Below are 19,054 nucleotides of genomic sequence, written 5' to 3'. Positions count from 1 at the left end.
TCCAGGCCTCAGGGTCACCGCTTCAGAGACCCCACAACCTTCCTGTTCCCAGGGTCTCCGTACTGCCCCCTGTCTTCACACCTTGTTCACTCCCTTGTTTGTTTCCAGCCTGGCAGGGACTGTATCGTTGTGTCAACACACTGAACCCAAAGGTCCACCTGTATTGGCCTATTGCTGCTGTAACAAATCACCGCCACTTACTTGGTGGCATAAAAAAACCCACAAGTCGCCCTGACTGGTTTGGCTCAGTGGATAGAGCGTCGGCCTGCGGACCGAAGGGTCCCGGGTTCGATTCCAGTCAAGGGCATGTACCTTGGTTGCGGGCACATCCCCAGTAGGGGGTGTGCAGGAGTCAGCTGATCGATGTTTCTAACTCTCTATCCCTCTCCCTTCCTCTCTGTAAAAAATCAATAAAATATATATATATTTTTTTTTAAAAGAAAAAACCCACAAGTCTTTCTCTTCCAGTTATGGAGGTCAGAAATTCAACATGGTTTTTGCAGAGCTAAAATCAGGGTATCAGCAGAGTTGCATTCCTTCCCATAGGCTCCAGGGAAGAATCTGTTTCCAACCTTTTATAGCTTCTAGAACTTGCCCACATTCCTTGGCTCTTGGCCCCTTCCTCCATCTTCACAGCCAGCAATGGCAGGTCATGTCCTTCTTATGTAGCATCTCTCTGAACACAGAGGGAAAGGTGTTCACTTTTTTTTTTTTTTTTTTTTTGGTCTCAACTTTTAAGGATCCTGTGATGACACTGGGCTCACTGGGAAATCCAGGATTATCTCCCCATCCGAAGATCCTTAAAATGCCAAGTGTCTCTGCCATGGAAGGTGACATAGTTACAGGGTCCAGGGATTAGGATCAGATGTCTCTGGTTGAGTTGGGCTTTCTCTTACTTATAGTACTGTGCATTTGTGTCCACCCCCCTCTTCCCCATGGTTCAGTCCAACTCTCAATTTAAATGTCCTGTTCCTCTGAAAAGTCTTTCTTGGTCTCTCCCAGGCTGGGTCAGGCATGGCCTTGGGGTGTTCATCACAACTCTGATCACAATCAGTTGTTACTGCCAATTTACCTGTGGGGTCGGGGTAGAGAGAAGCCTGGAATGGTAAGCAGGGGCTATGGGGAGTCATGGTGGGTGTTTGAGCTGGGAGTAGCAGGTAAGGTTGAGGCTGGGTCAGGGTAGAGAAGAAAGTACAAATGGAAAAAACTCAAAAGGGAAGGCAGAGGCTCCCCAGAGAGGGCCAGTGACTTGCTTGAGGTCACCCAGCACATGGCCTCTGGGGTGGAGAGACACGCCAGGCTAGGGAGCAGGAGGCCACTGGCAGCTGGCCCCTGTTTGGAATCCACACCAGGCTGACAATGACCTTCTGATTTGCACAGCCCAGGCCAGGATGTCTGAGATCAGGTCTCGGCCAAGGTCGCACTGTCCGGCCCCCACACATCCTTGGTGAGAACACAGAGTTTTATCCCTGCTCCATTCCCCAACCAAGGGAGAATCTCCTCAGACTGTTAGAGGCCAAGGCCAAGTCAAGACAGCTGGGCATCTTCCCTCAGTGCCTCTGGGCAGTAACATAGCCCTTGGCCACTGGCTAGAGGCTACGGGTCAGGCTGGCAGCTGAGGTGGAGGAAGAGGTCTGGACTTGGCACCTGATGGCAGAAATTCTTGAGCGTGCAGAACAGGTGCTGTGCTATGTGGCCACAGGGACCCTCAATTTCCACACCTGTAGAGCAGGCAGATGCAGGAATGCGGGGGGGGGGGGGGGGGGGGTGATGAAGCGGATGCGGCCCTGGGAGATATCCAGTTGTTCTCCATTTTTAAATTTTTCCTGAAAGCATTTGCCACTCTTTGAAGTTATACATCAATTTATTTGTCTGTGGGTTTTATTGGCTATGGTCCCTACAAACCATGAGCTCAGGGATGGCAAGATTGGGTCTGCCTTGGTCACCCTGGTGGCCCAGCACCCTACAACAGTCCCTGCCACCAGGAGGTGGTCATTCATTATTTCTTAGAAGCACAAACACAGAGGAGCTGCACAGAACCCATGAGTACTTTGAGGGTGCCCTGAACAATTTGGGAGGCCCCCACGGTAGAAGGGATCAGTTCTAAAACAGGAAGAGTATCTGGCTGCACCAAGGCCCCTGTGGACTCACTTCCCAGGTCCACACTGATGTTGCCATCATAAACTGCAGGACACCCAAGATTCCAGGGAACAGAACCTGAGCAGAGAGGAGGGAATTCCCCCTAAGACAGTAAGTTATTGTGGGTGTGGTTCTGGCACACCTTCTGCAGCGGTCTGGGAGGGGTGCACAGTCCCCCAGGGTGTGAGGGGCAAAGAACAGGTACACAGTAGGCACTTTGGAAGTCTGATGCTGTGATTATTGCAGTCAGTGATGTTCGGACCATTTGTGTCCCTGGTCTCTCCCTGCAGCCCCCAGCTCCTCCCCTCCCCAAAACACTTGCTCACACCCAGCTGTGCCCACTGGCTAGAGCAGCCAGGTAGCTAGCTAGGTGGGTGGCCTGGGGGTGTGAGTAGCCAGTCTGGGGCTGAGGTCCCCCAGTGTGGGTATGAGGCCGAATAGGGATGGGAGGATCACATATGAGCCATACAAGTGACCACATGCAATCCACGAGGTGGTACATACTCCCCATGAGTAACCAGTTAGCTCAGCCACAGCCCTTCAGCTGAAGAACCCCAAACTCACGGTGACGCCTGGAACTCACACACCACGATCACAATTTGGCCCCCTAGCCTTCGCTACAGCCATAGTAAGGCTCCCAGGTCGGGGCCACCACCCACCAGCCGCCACCCCGGTGGCCAGGCCCAGCCCCTGCACACATCGCGCACGACTCTGCCTCGTGCCCCGCCATTCACGCGCCCCGCCCCGGCCCGGCCCCGCCCGCGGGACCTTTATAGGGAGCGCCGGCCCGGAGCACTGGGAAGTCGGTGCCGCCGCCCTCCCTGCTGCCCGCCTGCGCGTCCCGGTCCGACGCGGGGGCCGCTGCCGCCGCTGCCGTCTCTGTGTTCGCCATGCGTCCCAGGGCGCCCGGGCCACTGTGGCCACTGCCCTGGGGGGCCCTGGCTTGGGCCGTAGGCTTCGTGGGCTCCGTGGGCTCGGGGGACCCCTCGCCCGGTGAGTGGGGTGGCCGGAAGAGGCGGGTGGGGTGGACCACCCACGTGGGCCTGCCCGGAATGCGGACGGGGGGAATGTTGGGGGTCGAAGCAGCGGTGGCAGCTGGGAGGTGGAGGGCGATGACCAGAGGCCGCTGCAGATTGAATCTGGGAGGGCTTGGGGCTCCCCCTCCCCCAGCCCCAAAGGGCCTGAAAGAGGGTAATCAGGAGGTCAGCAGAACAGATGTGACTCTCTCACAATTATGGTCAATAGTAGTCACAAGGACTGACATTTATTGAGCGCTTAGTGTCTGTCTCTTACCTCCCTGAATCCATATAACAGTCCAGTGGTGTGGGAACTCATCGTGACTGTTTTCCAGATGGGGGAAACTGAGGTTTGGGATCACACAGCTTGTAAGTGGCAGATCCAGAACTGGAACCCGTACTATCTGGGTCCTGACACCTCAGAGAGGCAGGGCTCGGTGGCCGGACCCAGGACCTCCAGCAGGGGCTTCAGATTTTCCCTGGGTCTGGCTTAGGCAGACGGGTCATTAGCGCGTCCTACCTGCCACTCACTGGAAGACGCCAGGCAAGTAACATCCCCACTCTTGGTCTCAGTTTCCCTTTTTATGAGTACCAGGTGCTGACTTCCCAGAGTTGGTCCCTGGGAGGCACTTAGTACAGCACCTGGGAACCAGTGAGCTCTCTGGGATGGGGGCCATGGCTATTCCTACCCCCATTTAAGGGTGAAGAAACTGAGGCCATCTACCCCCGCCCCCGCCCCATACCCAGCAGCTCCACCCAGCCCTGCACAGAGGGAAGGGAGGGAGAGTGGAGCCCCCTCCCCGAAGGCCATGTCCCCGGGGAGACAGTGAGCTCATGCAAAGGGAATGTTCCCAACTTGGAGTGAGTAAGAGGCAGTCCAGGCTATGGAAAGGGGGGTGGTGGTGGTGGTGGTGGTGCAGTGCTGCAAGGAGAAGGGGGTTCTGCATGCCCTCGGGTGCTGTTTAGACAAAGGGCAGGCAGCTCCAGAGCCTACTGACCCAGACACATCCAGCTCTGGGTGTTTGGGCAAGATGCCAGGCCTGGGTGGGTAGCGGGGGGGGGGGGGGAGATGGAGGGGGTGCATGGATAGAGGAGAGCTTCCAGGATGGTTGGGGGTTGGCTAGGGGTTGGTGGTGGAGTAGTTGGGGGATGAGGCTCAGAGAGGAGGATCCCAAAAGGATCTGGAGCTCCCCCTTCCCAGGCTGGGAGTAGATCACCCTCATAGTAATTACTGAGTGCCAACTATATGCATCCCCAGGGCTGGGAGCTGGGTGGAAGGTCCAGGCTTGGGTGTCAGGAATGGTACAGGAGGGCACCTCTGGTCCCATAGGAACTGCCCTCCTGGTCCACAGGTGGTGTCTGCTGGCTCCAGCAGGGCAAAGAGGCCACCTGCAGCCTGGTGCTGAAGACCGATGTGAGCCAGGCTGAGTGTTGTGCCTCTGGCAACATTGACACCGCCTGGTCCAACTTCACCCACCCAGGGAACAAGATCAGCCTCCTGGGCTTCTTGGGCCTTGTCCACTGCCTCCCCTGCAAAGGTGAGACCCCAGGCATCAGCCACAATCCAGGGTCACTATAGTCGAAGGTGGACCTGCTGGAAGTGAGCTTCCTGGCTCAGGGGCATGCAGGAGGAAGTTGAGGCTGCTGAGAGGAGCAGTTGTGGAGGGGATCCCGGCCTCAGCTCCCCTCAGTTGAGGATTCAGGAAGAAGCTCTGAGGACTCCCCAGCTTGGTTTCCATCCTCGAGGCCTTTACTTATCCCAAGCCCTCTGCCAGGATGGCCTTTCCCACCTGCACCCCACCTGGTGGAAGTATACTCAACTCACAGCTAGCTCCTGGGAAAGTAGATGTTCCTGACTGGCCACTCTGGTTTGTGACCCCACACTCAGGGTCCCAACTATCCTTATCTGCCCTTAACCCCACGGATTCCAGGGAACTGTGGTGGACCCCAGTTGCATGTTTAGTAATCATGTTCCTTCTGGACCATGTTCTGAGAAATGCGGCCTCCTCCATCAGACAAGGAGCTCTTCCAGGGCTCTCCCACACCCCTGTGGTCAGGGCTGAACCTGCAGGGACCCAGAAGGGACATGACTTGAAGGAGGTGGGCATCAGAGACAGGTTGTTGGGGGATGACTAGGAGTCTGTCAGCTGTAGAAAGTAAGGGGGGAGAGCATCAGCAGAGACCATAGCCTGGGGTGAGATCCTGGTGGGTGGGGTCAGGGCAGGGGAGCAGGGAGGAGGCTGGAGCTGAGGGCTGCAGACCTGAAGAAGGCCAAGCTGAGGAGGCTGGCTGAGCTCTGAGATGTGATTAATCCCAGATCAGCCTGCCTGGGTGGTCCTAAAGTCAACGCCATGTACCCTGGCTCACTCTAGAACCCCCTTTGGCTTCTGGGAGGACAGACTTCAAAAAATGCCTGGCCTGGACATGAGATGGTCCAGGACCCCACCCCCCATTCCGGCCTTGGGGACAGGAACTCAGCCCCCACTTCTCCCTCTTGTATGAAGCCACACAGGCAGAACATTTCCAGATGTGTATGTGGGCGGTCGGCGCCCAGGTGCAGCCCACATGCCCTGGCATGGGTAACCAATGTGGGGGCATAATCCATTCTCTTAGTAGCATCCACTTATTTTACGCTCATCCTGTAAGGTGGATTCCCCCATCAGCCCCACTCTATACACAGGGAAACTGAGGCTGGAATGTAAACTTTGCTCACAGTCTGCCCTCTAGACCCACCAGCAACAGAACTGAGTTGGGCGGGTGGGGATGTCCATCCAGGATCTGGCCTGGAGTTATGCTGAGGTGCTCCTGGCTTTTCTCCACTCACAGCAGTGTGGGGCCTCGGTTTTCCAAGCAGCGTGACCTCGTACAGTGAGTGGGAGGCTGCAATGAGCCTGGGAGAGCCGAGAGGCAGGAGCAGCCGTTAGTGGGGCCTGATTTGCATTTCCGAAGGACCGGGGCCTGTGTAGGGGCAGGTACCCAAGAGGCAGACTTCCCCTGGTCAGACCCGTTTCCCTACCTGAGAAATGGGGCTGCGAGGGGTGGGTAACTCCCAGTTCAGAGGGCTCGGACTGTGGGAGGCCCGCTCCCCCAGGAAATGAGTCTCATGTCAGGCGCCAACGCCCCGCCCTGCCCTGCCTGTCCCCTCCTCTGGGGAGGTTCTGGCAGGCAAAGGGAAAGGACACTGTCTGGATGGGGTGGAGCCCCCCACCCTACCCCCGGACTGACGCAGCAGGGCCTCCCGCCGGCCTGCCCAGAAACGCGAGTCCAGTCAGGGAACAGACGTCAGTAGAGCGGGCTGGACCCCAAGATTGGGGCAGAGACGCCCTTCCCGCCCACACTGAGCCCCGCCTCCAGACACAGCCCCCAGCCCCAGGCGTCCACCAGGACAGTGGCTGAATCTCTCCCACCACAGACCTCCACCCAGACCCCGAACCAGTATCCTCGCCGTGCGCCCCGACTTCGGACAGTCCCCCACTCCGGCCCGGCCTCTAGCCCTCAGAAAAGGGGGCGAGGCGCCGTGGACTCAGAAGACCTCTGGCCACGAGCCCCAGCCCACGGGCGTATGTCCTGTGTCCGCAGATTCGTGCGAGGGCGTGGAGTGCGGCCCCGGCAAGGCTTGCCGCATGCTGGGGGGCCGCCCGCGCTGCGAGTGCACCCCGGACTGCGAAGAGCTCCCGGCGCGCCTACAGGTCTGCGGCTCCGACGGCGCCACCTACCGCGACGAGTGTGAGCTGCGCGCAGCGCGCTGCCGCGGCCACCCAGACCTGCGTGTCATGTACAGGGGCCGCTGCCGCAGTACGTTGGGGCGGGGCCTGCTGGGGGGTGGAGCCACGGGACAGGCGCCTCAGTACCCGGGGCGCAGTGCGGGAGGGCGGGGCCAGAGGGAGGGCGGGGCCTCCAGGCATAGTGCCTAGCAGTGTAGGTATAGGTCTTGAGGGTTGGGGCAGGGCTTATGGTGGGCGGGGCCTAGGTGGCGAGGTCGTGGGCGGAGTCTAATAAAGGGAGTCTTTATGCTGCTGAGAGAGTATCAGTGGGTTGGGTCTTTTGTGGGATCGAGAATAAGGAAGAGCAGGGTGGAAGTTTGGAAAGGGGTTCTGGGGCTCACATGGGGTGAGAAGTATGGGTGCTTGACTCAGGGGCTTGAGGGTGCAATAAACGGGGACGGAGCTTGAGGGTGGACTTGGGCTGTGGGATGGGTCTCGTTGAAGGGGTGTGGCTTCTGCCACAACCGAGGAGGCGGGGCCTGAGGGTGCCCTCAGTATTGTGAGCCGGGTTCGTCATCCAGGTGGCGCCCCTGACCCACCCTGGCGCCCTATCCACAGAGTCCTGCGCACACGTGGTGTGCCAGCGGCCACAGTCGTGCGTGGTGGACCAGACAGGTAGTGCCCACTGCGTGATGTGTCGCGCTGCGCCCTGCCCCGCGCCCTCCAGCCCTGGCCAGGAGCTCTGCGGCAACAACAACATCACCTACATGTCTTCGTGCCACCTCCGCCAGGCCACCTGCTTCCTGGGCCGTTCCATTGGCGTGCGACACCCTGGCAGCTGCGCAGGTGCGGGGCGGAGCGGGGAGCAGTGGTGGGCTGTAGGCCCCAGCCCCTCTCCGTACCCGCATTTCTCTGTTCGTCCCTCCCACTCAGCAGGCACCCCTGAGCCAGCAGATGTTGAATCGGAGGAAGAGGAGGAGAACTTTGTGTGACTTAACAGGGTGGCCTGGGCCCGGCGTTCAAGGCCTCCCCCATTTTATTTATTGCCAGAGCAAAGCCTAATTTATGTCCCATGGACACTCCCCAGAGCCAGGACCGGACCACTTGCGGGAGCCCTGGACCCTTCCCCGCAACCAAATCTTGGAAGAACTGGGGGGAGGAGGCCTGGGAGCAGTGCTGGTAGGTGAGCCCTCCATTCCAAACACCCTATTACTGTTCAAGAGGACCCTGCTTCTGTTCCCTCGGGAATAACTATTAATTATCACTGCCACTGAGAGGGCTGGGAGTTCTTTGCCAGCAATTAATGAAAAGGCACCCTAGTCTTCTAGAACAGGAACCAAGGGATAAGGAAGGGTCCACAACCTGGGTGCATATACATGAACCTCAGAACATGCTCAGAACCCTGGACAGGCCAAGGAAGCAGTCTGTCCCCTAGCAACCCAAGTATTCAGGGCTCTCCTTCCCCACTGCCTCCATGAACCGAGTAGGTCCAGTAAAGGCCCCTGAGAAAAGCCCAGCTTATCCCCTGATGGGGGAGGCACTGTCTATGCCTCCTGACACAAGCCTCAGCTCAGTATTAGCTCCGAACAGGACCCATTCCACTTCTGGTGAGATCTCCTGGGGCCCAGGAGCCCCTACTCACCCGGTGGGATGTAGACACCAAGGCCCACTGCACACCTGGCCTCCTGGAGCTATGTGTCTGAACAGCACCCCTAGTGCCTGCTGACCCGTCCACAGGTGAGGTCCAGACGCAGGACCCCCTGCTATCATGAGGCCCACTCTTGGGTCTCTAGGCCCAGTTCCTAGGTGAACCCTCTTTGTCCACCAGCTGGGCTCAGGGTTCTCAACCCCAGCCAACGCTAGCCTAGGGCCAATTCCCTGCATTCCTGGGCTGTCACTCAAAGCCACCTCCTTGTGCCTTTGTGTAGACCAGAGGATCAGACCAGATATGGGAATTCAGCTCCTCAAGTTTGGGGCAAGGAGCTCAGGGGGCAGTGTGCCCACCATCTCCCAGCCCCCAGGAAGTGCCTTACCTATGTCACCCAGAAAAGTGTCCTTGAGTAGGTGCGTTTGCCCAAGCCACCCAATAATAAGGCAATTTTCCTCACCCTGGGGTCCTGCCTCACCAAAGAAATAAAGATTGTAAAAAGCCACCTTGAGGCCAATTCCTGGTCTGCTCCTCTCTCTCTGAGCCTCTGTGCTGCCCACTTTGGTAGAGGGTTACTAGTCTGGAGCCTGGGTTACTATTAGGGTAGTAAGTGGGGGCTCTAGAAGCATCTGGAAGAGCATGAGCCTATGTCCTTGGGGCAGCCACTGTCCATCTTGGCCTCAGTGTCTGTCTCTGGGCAGTGGGCAGCACCCAGAGAGAGGGCTGAGACAGGTAGAGTGGTGGTGGGAGTGGGTGGAAGAGAAAGGAGGCCAAGCAAGTGGCTCAGGGAGGAAGCGGCTCATCTGGACCCTCAACCACCTTGAGGCCAAGAAGAAACTCAAGGGATGTGGGTAGACCATCATGTCATCATGTTGTCAGTTAACATTTTATTCAGTTATTTTGGCCCTTTTTGTTTGGAATTTATGCCCCTTCTTCCTCCCCCCACGCACCCCTCTCCCCACCCCAAGCTCCCTGGAAGGTTCTGTGAACCCCCTGCCCCAGCCACAGAATCTTCCAGGCCAAAGCTGTTTGCATGGGTTGTATTCTCATTTGTATACACAGTGCTGCTGTGGTTCAGGAAGCTCCTGTGGGGGCCCCAGTGGTCCTGGGTGAGGAGCTGAGTTGGGGGCTGTGGGGTCGCTGCTGAACCACATCCCAGATCCAGGTCACGAAAGCAGACACCTGTGTGTATACATCTGGGGTCTTGGGGTCGCCACACCAGAGGCCAGAGAAGGAAACGAGGCCATGGGCCAGGTTCCTGCACACCAGGGGCCCCCCGGAGTCCGCCTGGGATGAAAGGAAAGGTGAGGTCAGGGGTTCTTCTCTCAGCCTCACTTAGCCTGAAGGAGCTTCTACATGTAATGCCCACCAGGACCCTTTCCTGCCCTCAAAATCCTTCCATGACCCCCCTAGTGCTCTTACAGCAAAGACTAAACCCTCACCTCAGCCTTCAAGACCCTGAAGGTCTACATCTCTACCCACATCTCCCTCACTCATCTGGTTCCAGCCACACCAGCCTTCCTGGCTGTTCCTGGAGCAAGCCAAACTTATTAGCCACTAAGCTTTTGCGTGTCTTTGAGATCTGTTACTGCCCCCTACTGGACACTGCTTGTATAAACATAGAAGCCTGCAGCTGTTTGTGCAGTACAGACCTGAACAGCTGTGCGTGGCAGCCCTGTGACTGTCTCTCTGCCTGTCATGCCTTCCCTCAGATCTTAAGGCTCCTTCAAGTCTCAGCTCAAAGGTGCTCTCCTCGGAGAAGCCTTCCTGAATATTCACCCTAAAATTCCTGCTTTCTCCCTTCCCCTCCTCTCCTGGTCCTAGCACCCTAATTGTCATCTGGAATTAGCTCTGCTCCTATGAGGTGACAGTTCTACAGATGGAGAAGATGGAGTGAGGTCCAGAGAAGTGAGGCGACTTTTCCAAGGCCTGGAAAGTGGCACAGTCTGGACTTGGGCCCAGGCAGTTGGGCTCCAGAACCTGTGTTCTGAACCATTGAACTCTCTTGCCTAAAACAAAAGATCCTCCAGGCTGAGTTTCTTCCTCTGCACCAGGGCCAGGGTATTAGGAGCAGGAGCTGTTACTGCCTGTTCTGGATGCTGTTTATAAATACACAAATCTGTAGCTCTTTGTGCACTGCACAGCCATACATGGTCTGGTCTAGGGTAAGCTGGACTTGGTTCCCAAGGCTCTGCCCAGCTCTGACCTTCTCTGTGGGCCTTGGTTTCCCCATATGGCAAGTGGGAGGGATGGACAATGAACATCTTACCGAGCAGAAGCCTCTCCGCCGTCGGTCCCCACTGTGGGTGCAGACCATGGCAGGGCTGAGCTGGCCCTTCCAGGAGCTATTGCAGACGTCCAGGCCCAGCACGCGGACCTCGGCCTCCATCAGCCCGGGTGGCAATTCCTCAAAGTTGGACACAGAGCCCCAGCCGGCCACATGGCACCTCGTCCCGGCCCTGGGCGGCCTGGTGCCCCTCTTTGGCAGCCTCAGCAGCCCCACTGCAGGACCCAGGATGGCAGAGCTGTTCAGCTACGGGGAGAACACTGAGTTTTGGACCACCCAAACCATCACCACGGCTCCTGCCTCAGTTTACCCACCTGTGACACCTGGTCTCTTGGCCTTACGGAAAGAAAGCAATGGCTGTCAGAAAGCCCCACTGCTTTTGCCACCACCTGCCCCCTGTCCATCAGCCCTTACCCGCTCAACCCAAATGGTCTTTCTAAACAGCACCTCCTTCCCTGCTCTAAGCCCTCCCATTGCTCCTCATTGCCCCTTGGAATAAAACTCTTGCCCCCCCCATAAGTCCTCCCCTCTAGCAAGAATGAATTTGCTGCCATGTCCTGGGCCCACCCCCACACTTTGGCTCATACTGTACCCCCCACCTGGAGCACCTTTCCTATCCAACTTTTAGGTCTCCGCTTAGACGCCACCTTCTCCAGGAAGATTTCCAAGACTCCCAGGGTAGGGCAGGTGCCTCCTCTGGGCAGCCATGTGCCCCTGTCAAGGCCAGTTTACCCAGCTGCCACCCGGTTATACTGAAGGCTTTAAGGGGGTCAGCCCCATGGCTTGCTCCTGGCTGTGTCCCTGCTGACCGGCACATAGTTGGCACTCAGTCAACAGTTTTTGAATGAATGACTCGGAACCCTAATTTTGGTACACACCCCCGGAACTTGGGCACATCCCTGACCACCCCCAACCTCAGTTTCCCCATCTGCACAATGGGATGGGTGAGTCAGAGCAGTGGGTTCCAAGCTTTGGGGTCCCACAGGTGAGTAAAATCCAGGCTTTGGCTGCTGACATCCACTGCCCCCTTTTTATTTGCCAAGAGAGCCCCACACCCCAGACCTTCCTGTTCCCAGGGACCCATTCGGTCATATTGAGTATCTCTCCCTTTCAATTTTTCAACACATTTGGAGGGCAAGTTTGGGACATTCCCCCTTTGAAACAGAGGCCCTGGCGGTTCCTAGAGTTGGATTTGGGGTGCCAGGGTGGGAACTGCAGGGGGGTGGTTTGAAAGGGCACGCCTCATGGGGAAGCAAAGGGAAATTCACATTTATGGGTGAAGCCACTTCCTGCCCAGAAAACCCCAAGAAGGGCCCAAGTAGCAGGGGACTGAGGTCTTTCATGGCCCTAGTGCCTCATTTGTTCCCCCCTACCAGCCTGAACATTGAGCACCTGCTGTGTGCCATAAATGGTCATAAACGAGGTAAAAATCCCTGTCCTCAGGTCCAGAGGAGGCAGTGAACAATGGTGAAGTAGCAAATGTGCAGGTGCTGCTAGCAGGTGACAGTTGTGCTGGACATAAGAAAGGTGGAGCAGGGAGAAGGGACAGCAGGGCAGGGGCAGGTTGCAGGATAAGGGGGTCGTCCAAGAAGGTCTCCTGAGAAGGTGACATTTGAGCAAAGACTTAACCTGACTCGGGCGTTTCAGGATCCTTCAGCTATTTTAAAACAGGCTCAGTCATCCTGGGAGTAGCTGGGACAGGTCAGACTTACATCCAGTGTTCCTCCCCACGAAGCTCACCTGCAGCAGGCAGATGTCATTGGCGTGGGTTGTGGGCTGGTAGTCAGGGTGCCTGATGACAGCTGAGGTGCTGAACACCTGCTGGGTGGGCTCTGAGGTGCGAATGTTGTGAGCCCCCAGCACCACCTGGACCGTTCGCGGGTCTCTGCAGTGGGGAGGGGTATAGTGAGTGAGACGGGGTTGCCTATCACAGGCTGTGGTAGCCCCATTGGCAAAACTGGTGCACAGCAATCCATTTAACCTTGATAATAATTATGTTTGTTTCATTCCCACCTCAATCACAGTATTAACGCTAATCATTGAAATACTAATTCTAATAACTAAGCTATTATTTAGGACGGGTTGGATATGTTTATATTTATTATAATCCCCACCTCAATTATAACACTATCTCTGAAGGGGTTCAGAACATGCCTCCCCAAGATGTGCCCCTTTGGCATTTGGAATTTTTTAAAAAAAAATTGATTTCAGAGAAAGGAAGGGAGAGGGAGAGAAACATCAATGATGAGAGAGAATCATTGATTGGCTGCCTCCTGCACGCCCCCCTACTGGATATCGAGCCTGCAACCCAGACATGTGCCCGATTGGGGATCCAACCGTGACCTCCTGGTTCATAGGTCTAAGCTCAACCATTGAGCCACACTGGCCAGGCTGGCATGTGGATTATTTTGAGCTAAAGGCCATCAAGACCCTCTGGGCTCACAAGAAACTTCTGCCTCTTGCTTAACCACCTACATGAATCTAAATTGGGGGCCTGGCCCATAATGAGCCTTACCACCAAAGAACATTTTATGACCTATCTAGAGGGCAGGGCAAGCTTCTAATTACTGAAGGTCTTGAGGATGACCCTTCTCCCCTCTGATGCCTCAGGCACCTGACCTCATCCCTAGCTCAGGTGACATGTATACCTCAGCTGTCCTTTCTGTTCCTGAACCTCTCATGGATGTGGGGTCTCTGACTCCCTCTGTATGTGGGTCATCCACATGTATGTATGTATTAAATGTGGTTATTTTCCCTTGTTAATCTGTCTCATGTAGATTTAATTATTAGATCATTGGAAGAATCTGGAGGAAATTTCCTTTTTTCAATAACTTCAATGTTAATGTTATTAATTATTATAAACCAAGCACAGCAATGATAACATCTACTTATTGTCATGGAGGTTCCTTGACAAGGTGGGGGTAGCCCCACCATTTCCCCTTGGTTGTCCCATAAAGCTGGCCCCAGAGATGCCTCCTCCTTCAAGAGACCCCCAGGGAAGGGGGTGGGATCTGGCTATCCCAACCCGCCCCCACCTGGAATGTAGCATTGCCCACACCGGGAACACCCCTCACCACTCCCACCCCTGAAACACAGCCAGAGCATCCTGGGGTCCCAAGTGGCAGCAGGCAGGAGGAGGGCCCCCAGATGGGCTCACCTGTTGCTGAGGCAGTGGGCAGCTGTGACCACCCAGCGGGCGCGGAGCAGGAAGCCACCGCAGTGATGCTGGCCCTGGAACTTCACCGACGCCATGTAGGGACGGGAGTGCGGGGCCACCTCTCGGCCCCCGATGATCCTAGCCCCCCAGGAGCCTGCAGAGGGGAGGAGGGGTATGTTGGGAGGGGCAGAAGATGGGTTAATGGGACAGCTTAGGCACTGGATGGGATGGGGGTCGAGTTGAGGGAGAAAGAGTCAGAGATAGAGATGGAGGTAGAAAGAGAGACGCAGAAGGACACAGAGTGAGTGACGAGGAGCCCAGAGAAGGCCCTTGAATGTGCCAGGAGGAGGACTGGACCCCAGAAAACCTGCGCCTGCACCTGCGCCTGGTCAAGATCCCAGCTGGGCCTCCCACCCCACTCCCCGGTGAGGCCCTAGAGGGAGACCAGCCAGGGGTTGTGTAGTTGCACCAAGTCAGGGCCCGTGTGTGGGGTACCTCAGCATTTCCTGGGGTAGGTCTGGGAGGGGGCCTTGGGGTACCTGGGGAGTTCCTGGTCTGGCTTCTATATGGGGACTCCTGGAGATCCTCACCTGGAAGCCTCATGGACAGCATCAGAGCAGTGGCCATAGTCAGCAAAAGTTGGTCCCAGGCCTCCGCCCCAGGCCCCATGGCCCCAGACTTCTCAAGGCTGAAGTCTCCCTGAGAGCTTTGAGGACCAAGGCACCTGCCCTCACCCAACGGCCTGGAAAGGGGGAACTCAGCTGTGGTCTGTGGTTGGAGGCCCCTTCAGCCCCCACCAGCAACGATCAGATCTGAGCTGGTGATACTGGGAAACTGATGATTTGACTGCCTTGGGGTTGTTGATCGTAATTGCACAGGAGGAAACAGCAGTGGGGGAAGCAGGGGGCTGCCTGCCCAGGCAAACCCTGGCTCCACCAGTCCCTGGGACCCTGGAGATCACTTACCCTCTCGGTGCTTCAGTTTACCCAGCATCTTCCCCAGGCCTTGGTCAGTTCCCCCAGCCACACACCCTTGAGGGGGTTGGTATAAGCATCACTGAAGCTGCAGGTGTGTGGAACCTCATTTAGTCCTGGAGTGGCCCGAGGATGTCAGTATTGTTTCTATCCCCATGCTACAGATGGGGAAACTGAGGCACAGAGAGGTTAAGTGCCTTGGCCAAGGTCATACAGAGAGGGAGTGAGAGGCCAGGGTTGCAGCCTCAGGACAGCTCCTATTGCTCCTGCCAGGGGCCAGTTCTACCCACAGCCAGGCCCGTTTCCTTCCCATCTGATAAGCAGTTGTGAAACAGACAACTGTCCTTCATGGTCCCAACTCACCAAGCTCTCAGAAGCCCTGCAAAATGGGCTGGATGGGGGTCAATATTTCCATTTTCCAACCTCAGGTGCAGAGAGGGGAGCCTGGTTTGTTTGGGCTGCATGGAAGATGGTCGTGAGCCCAGAACTCTTGGACTATAGTCCTTGACTGTTCTTCCCATGGAGGATTTGGGTGGCTTTCCCAGTCAGAGCAGACACAACAACAACAGTGACAATGATGATAACAACAATCCTATATAATAAAGAGGTAATATGCAAATTAACCCTCACGCCCTCACAACATGGCTGCCTACGACCAGGCTGGCATGGGGGTTAGTGAGGGACGACCAAATGACTGAACAGCAGGCCGTGTGGGGCAACCAGGCCGGTGTGGGGGGGCAGTTGGGGGAAACCAGGTCCACAGGGGGGACAGTTGGGAGGTGACCACACTGGCAGGCATGGGCAGTTGGGGGTGACCAGGTCGGCAGGCAGGTGAGCGATTAGGAGCCAGTGGTCCAGGATTGTGAGAGGGATGTCCGACTGCCAGGATCAGGCAGGCCTAAACTGGCAGTCGGACATCCCCCAAGGGGTCCTGGATTGGAGAGAATGCATGCTGGGCTGAGGGGGACCCCCCCCCCCACCGTGTATGAATTTTGTGCACTGGGTCTCTAGTAATGATAATAATAGCTCCCTTTACTAAACACTTACTATTATTATTTTTTAAAATATATTTTTATTGATTTCAGAGAGGAAGAGAGAGGGAGAGATAGAAACATCAATGATGAGAGAGAATAATTGATTGGACGCCTCCTGCATGCCCCCTACTGGGGATCGAGCCCGTAATCTGGGCATGTGCCCTTAACCAGAATCGAACCCAGGACCCTTCAGTCTGCAGGCCGATGCTATATCCACTGAGCCAAACCGGCTAGGGCCTTACTTTTATTATTAATTTGTTAGAGCTCTTTATATGTTGAAGAGATTGACTCATGGTCATATTCATTTCTTTTCTGAGGATTCTCAGGTGCAGAGGACACAAGCCCTCCTGGGGAGTGAGTTTGGGTTCTGTTGATCTGTAGATGGACCAATGCTGAACCAGCCAGAGCTGGGTAGCCCCATCAGGTCCCCATTCCTCTTGCCTGTGAAGGCCGGGCATTCCAGGGCCATGGAACAGGCCAGGAAGACAGCAGGAGTCGAGGCTCTGGCATGTTGCTCTGTAAAGGGCCTGACCTAGTCTGGGCCTGAGGTTTGGGGTTATAAAGCTGGGGTGGGGAAGCTTGAGCCCCTTTTTTCTGGGATACAGTCCCTCTCATGTTTAGCTTACACCTCCTTGGCCCCTTTTGGGGTGGGAGACACAGGCCTGAGCTGAAGTCAGGGCTAGGGGGAGGGAAAGGGATCTCTGACTCAGGGACAGAGGAGGAGTGGGCTTTGGGGGCCTGCACAGAGCCCAGTGTGCAACTTCCCCGGGAGTCCAAGGACCCCAGAGGATGTCCCGGAGCAGCCAAGCTGTGAGGTGGGTTCAGAGCAGGGGCAGGGGTGCTGGGCAGAGGTGGCTAAGGAGGTGGAAGGAGAAGAAGCATCATCATGGAAATTGTGGTTGCAAGTGGTACAGGGAGGGGGTGTGGCCCAGAGGAATGGGAGCTGCAGCACACTGAGCAGAGAGGATTAAAGAGTGGGCGATGTGGCTGCTTCTCTGGAGGGTGAAAGGTCAATTCAAGCCTACTGCTCTAGCTCAGGACACACCCTGCCTGGTCCCATCTCCATGCCTTTTGGGGGGCTGTTCCTGCTACTTGGGATGCTTCTCCCCACCACCTCTGCCTGACCTGATTTCCCCAGCGCATGTTTCACTACCTCTAGGAAGCAACTGCCTGCATGCCTGAGTCTGGGGTGTGGATGTTGGGGTCTTGGGGCCCCCAGGCAGGGCCTTGAGAGCTGTGGGAGGGAATTTCACTTTTGATGTAAGGGAGGTGGGAGCCCTTGAAAGTTTAGGGCTGAGAAAGGTGTAGAATGTTTTGTGGGAGGGGAGATGCGCCCAACAGTCCCTCTCCATCCTTCTATTTTCTTTCTTTAAAAAAAAATATTTTTATTGATTTCAGAGAGGAAGGGAGAGGGAGAGCTGGAAACCTCAATGATGTGAATCATTGATCTGCTGCTTCCTGTACGCCCCCTACTGGGCAACCTGTGCATGTGCCCTAACTGTGACCTGGTGCATAGGTCAATGCTCAAACACTGAGCCACATCTGACCGGCTTCTTTAAAAAAAACAAAAAAAAAACAACTTCATGAATTTACTTGTCATCCTTGCACAGGGGCCATGCTAATTTTCTCCGTATCCTTCCAATTTTAGTGTATGTGCTGCCAAAGCCAGCCCTCTTCCTCCTATTTTTAAACAAAATGCATCCAGCATCCCTAGAACCTTGAATCATTTACTTAGGAGACAAAAAAAATGCCATTTCTCTGAGGACAAGGTTCCTGCATCCCTGGCACCTAACCCTGCTGGGTGCACAGTAGGTGCTCAATAAATCTTTTTGGACTGAATGAACACAGAGACAGAGGGGCAGCGATGGAATTACTCGCAGCATCCTTTTGCTGAGCAATACGTGTACTAAATATTGCCTCTGGCTGCTTTCATGTTGCAATGGAAGACCTGCGGCTGCAATGCTGAAAATATTTATTATCTGGCCCTTTATAGGAATAGTTTGCCAAACCCTGAGCTACTGTGTGCTGGGCCCTGTTCCAAGCCCTTCCTGTGTATTCACTCTGCTAACCCTCCCAGCTGCCCTAGGAGATGGGGAAATGAGGCTCAGAGAGGTTAAGAAACAGACCCAGGGCCACACAGCACATGTGGCTCTGAGCTGGGACTCAAGCCTAGGGCTCCTGATGTTTCTCTGGGTCTTTTTTTTTTTTTTTTTAAGTTTGCTAATTTATCTCATTATTTTAATGCTAAATGAATGCACATTCATTGTAAAAAGGGGGAGATGAAAAGGCGTGTAAACAGAGATAGCAGTGTCCCTGTCCCCTCTGGGGTGCATCCTGATGCTTCTCTAGAGCCCATCGAAAGCTATTTCCCTTTGCACACACATCCGTTTATTAAGCACCTGCTGAGTAGAACTATTTTACTTACAAGAAAATAGTTTAGAAGGGTTTTAGAAGAATCTCTCTTCCCTGCCCTCCCTGCAGTCAGACCCCAATAAGTAAGTGTGTTTGGGGCCAGGGGACTAGAGTTCTTATAATAACCTAGGAAGTCAGGGCCGCAGAATACATGTTGGCAGTGACAGGTCCTGCCTCTCTCCTAGTCTGTGGGATTCACACGGTGACACATGCAGCATGAAGGACTCAAGATAGCCTGCAAGAAATCAAGGGGAAGGCAGGAGAACTGGTTGCCTCTGTCTTCTGCCTGTGCCTGCTTCTCATATGATCTTGTCCAGACTTCCCCTAGCTCAGCCCAGGCCTCACCCTAAACCCCGACGGCCAGCTGCCCACCCAATGTCACCCTTTGTTGTCCCCCCACCCCCACCCCATCATGTTAACATGTCCTTCCAGTGGCTCAATCTGGAAATGGGGAGACCCCAATGCCTGTCATCCTACAACCCATCCTGTCAGCTCCCTTCAAGATCCATCCACAATCCACCTGCCTTTCAATCTTTTTTTTTTTTAATATATTTTATTGATTTTTTACAGAGAGGAAGAGAGAGGGATAGAGAGTTAGAAACATCGCTGAGAGAGAATCATCGATCAGCTGCCTCTTGCACACCCTCTACTGGGGATGTGCCCACAACTAAGGTACATGCCCT

At 55.4% G+C, this 19,054-nt stretch overlaps 2 protein-coding genes and 1 non-coding gene across 5 annotated transcripts; 1 reads left to right on the top strand and 2 right to left on the bottom strand.

Moving 5' to 3' along the window:
* The first annotated feature begins 2,952 nt into the window (after nucleotides 1-2,952).
* FSTL3 (follistatin like 3) lies at nucleotides 2,953-9,012 on the top strand. 3 transcript variants are annotated; one of them, XM_054717578.1, is made up of 5 exons: nucleotides 2,953-3,132; nucleotides 4,508-4,693; nucleotides 6,735-6,950; nucleotides 7,478-7,705; nucleotides 7,793-9,012. In XM_054717578.1, exons 1-5 carry the CDS (start codon nucleotides 3,030-3,032, stop codon nucleotides 7,849-7,851), a joined length of 792 nt encoding a protein of 263 aa, XP_054573553.1. In that variant the 5' UTR covers nucleotides 2,953-3,029; the 3' UTR covers nucleotides 7,852-9,012. The 3 variants fall into 3 exon arrangements, with proteins under 3 accessions (XP_054573553.1, XP_028015360.1, XP_054573554.1); XM_028159559.2 differs by having other exon boundaries at nucleotides 7,478-9,012; XM_054717579.1 differs by lacking the exon at nucleotides 4,508-4,693 and having other exon boundaries at nucleotides 7,478-9,012.
* Nucleotides 9,013-9,484: 472 nt separating this feature from the next.
* PRSS57 (serine protease 57) lies at nucleotides 9,485-14,620 on the bottom strand. Its single transcript, XM_008150833.3, has 5 exons — nucleotides 14,542-14,620; nucleotides 13,952-14,105; nucleotides 12,535-12,679; nucleotides 10,777-11,040; nucleotides 9,485-9,794 (listed from the first exon to the last, which is right to left on the bottom strand). Exons 1-5 carry the CDS (start codon nucleotides 14,618-14,620, stop codon nucleotides 9,582-9,584), a joined length of 855 nt encoding a protein of 284 aa, XP_008149055.2. The 3' UTR covers nucleotides 9,485-9,581.
* A 2,904-nt stretch (nucleotides 14,621-17,524) lies between these two features.
* LOC114234866 (U6 spliceosomal RNA) lies at nucleotides 17,525-17,631 on the bottom strand. Its single transcript, XR_003621048.2, has one exon. It is a non-coding gene; the product is annotated as a U6 spliceosomal RNA (small nuclear RNA).
* Between the last annotated feature and the right edge of the window lie 1,423 nt (nucleotides 17,632-19,054).

This window comes from Eptesicus fuscus, chromosome 6 (genome assembly GCF_027574615.1).
Source record: "Eptesicus fuscus isolate TK198812 chromosome 6, DD_ASM_mEF_20220401, whole genome shotgun sequence".
Taxonomy (NCBI): domain Eukaryota; kingdom Metazoa; phylum Chordata; class Mammalia; order Chiroptera; family Vespertilionidae; genus Eptesicus; species Eptesicus fuscus.
The sequence above is the reverse complement of the archived record's forward strand: the minus strand, read 5'-3'. Positions and strand labels throughout refer to the sequence as shown.

Coding starts and splice junctions, on each gene's coding strand:
- PRSS57 (XM_008150833.3), bottom strand. CDS start 14,620: ATGGGGCCTGGGGCGGAGGCCTGGGACCAACTTTTGCTGACTATGGCC. Junction 12,680..13,951: donor GCCCACTGCCTCAGCAACAG/GTGAGCCCATCT, acceptor TCCCCACTGCAG/AGACCCGCGAACGGTCCAGG. Junction 9,795..10,776: donor GGCGGAGAGGCTTCTGCTCG/GTAAGATGTTCA, acceptor CTTTCATCCCAG/GCGGACTCCGGGGGGCCCCT.
- FSTL3 (XM_028159559.2), top strand. CDS start 3,030: ATGCGTCCCAGGGCGCCCGGGCCACTGTGGCCACTGCCCTGGGGGGCC. Junction 3,133..4,507: donor CTCGGGGGACCCCTCGCCCG/GTGAGTGGGGTG, acceptor CCTGGTCCACAG/GTGGTGTCTGCTGGCTCCAG. Junction 6,951..7,477: donor GTACAGGGGCCGCTGCCGCA/GTACGTTGGGGC, acceptor CCCTATCCACAG/AGTCCTGCGCACACGTGGTG.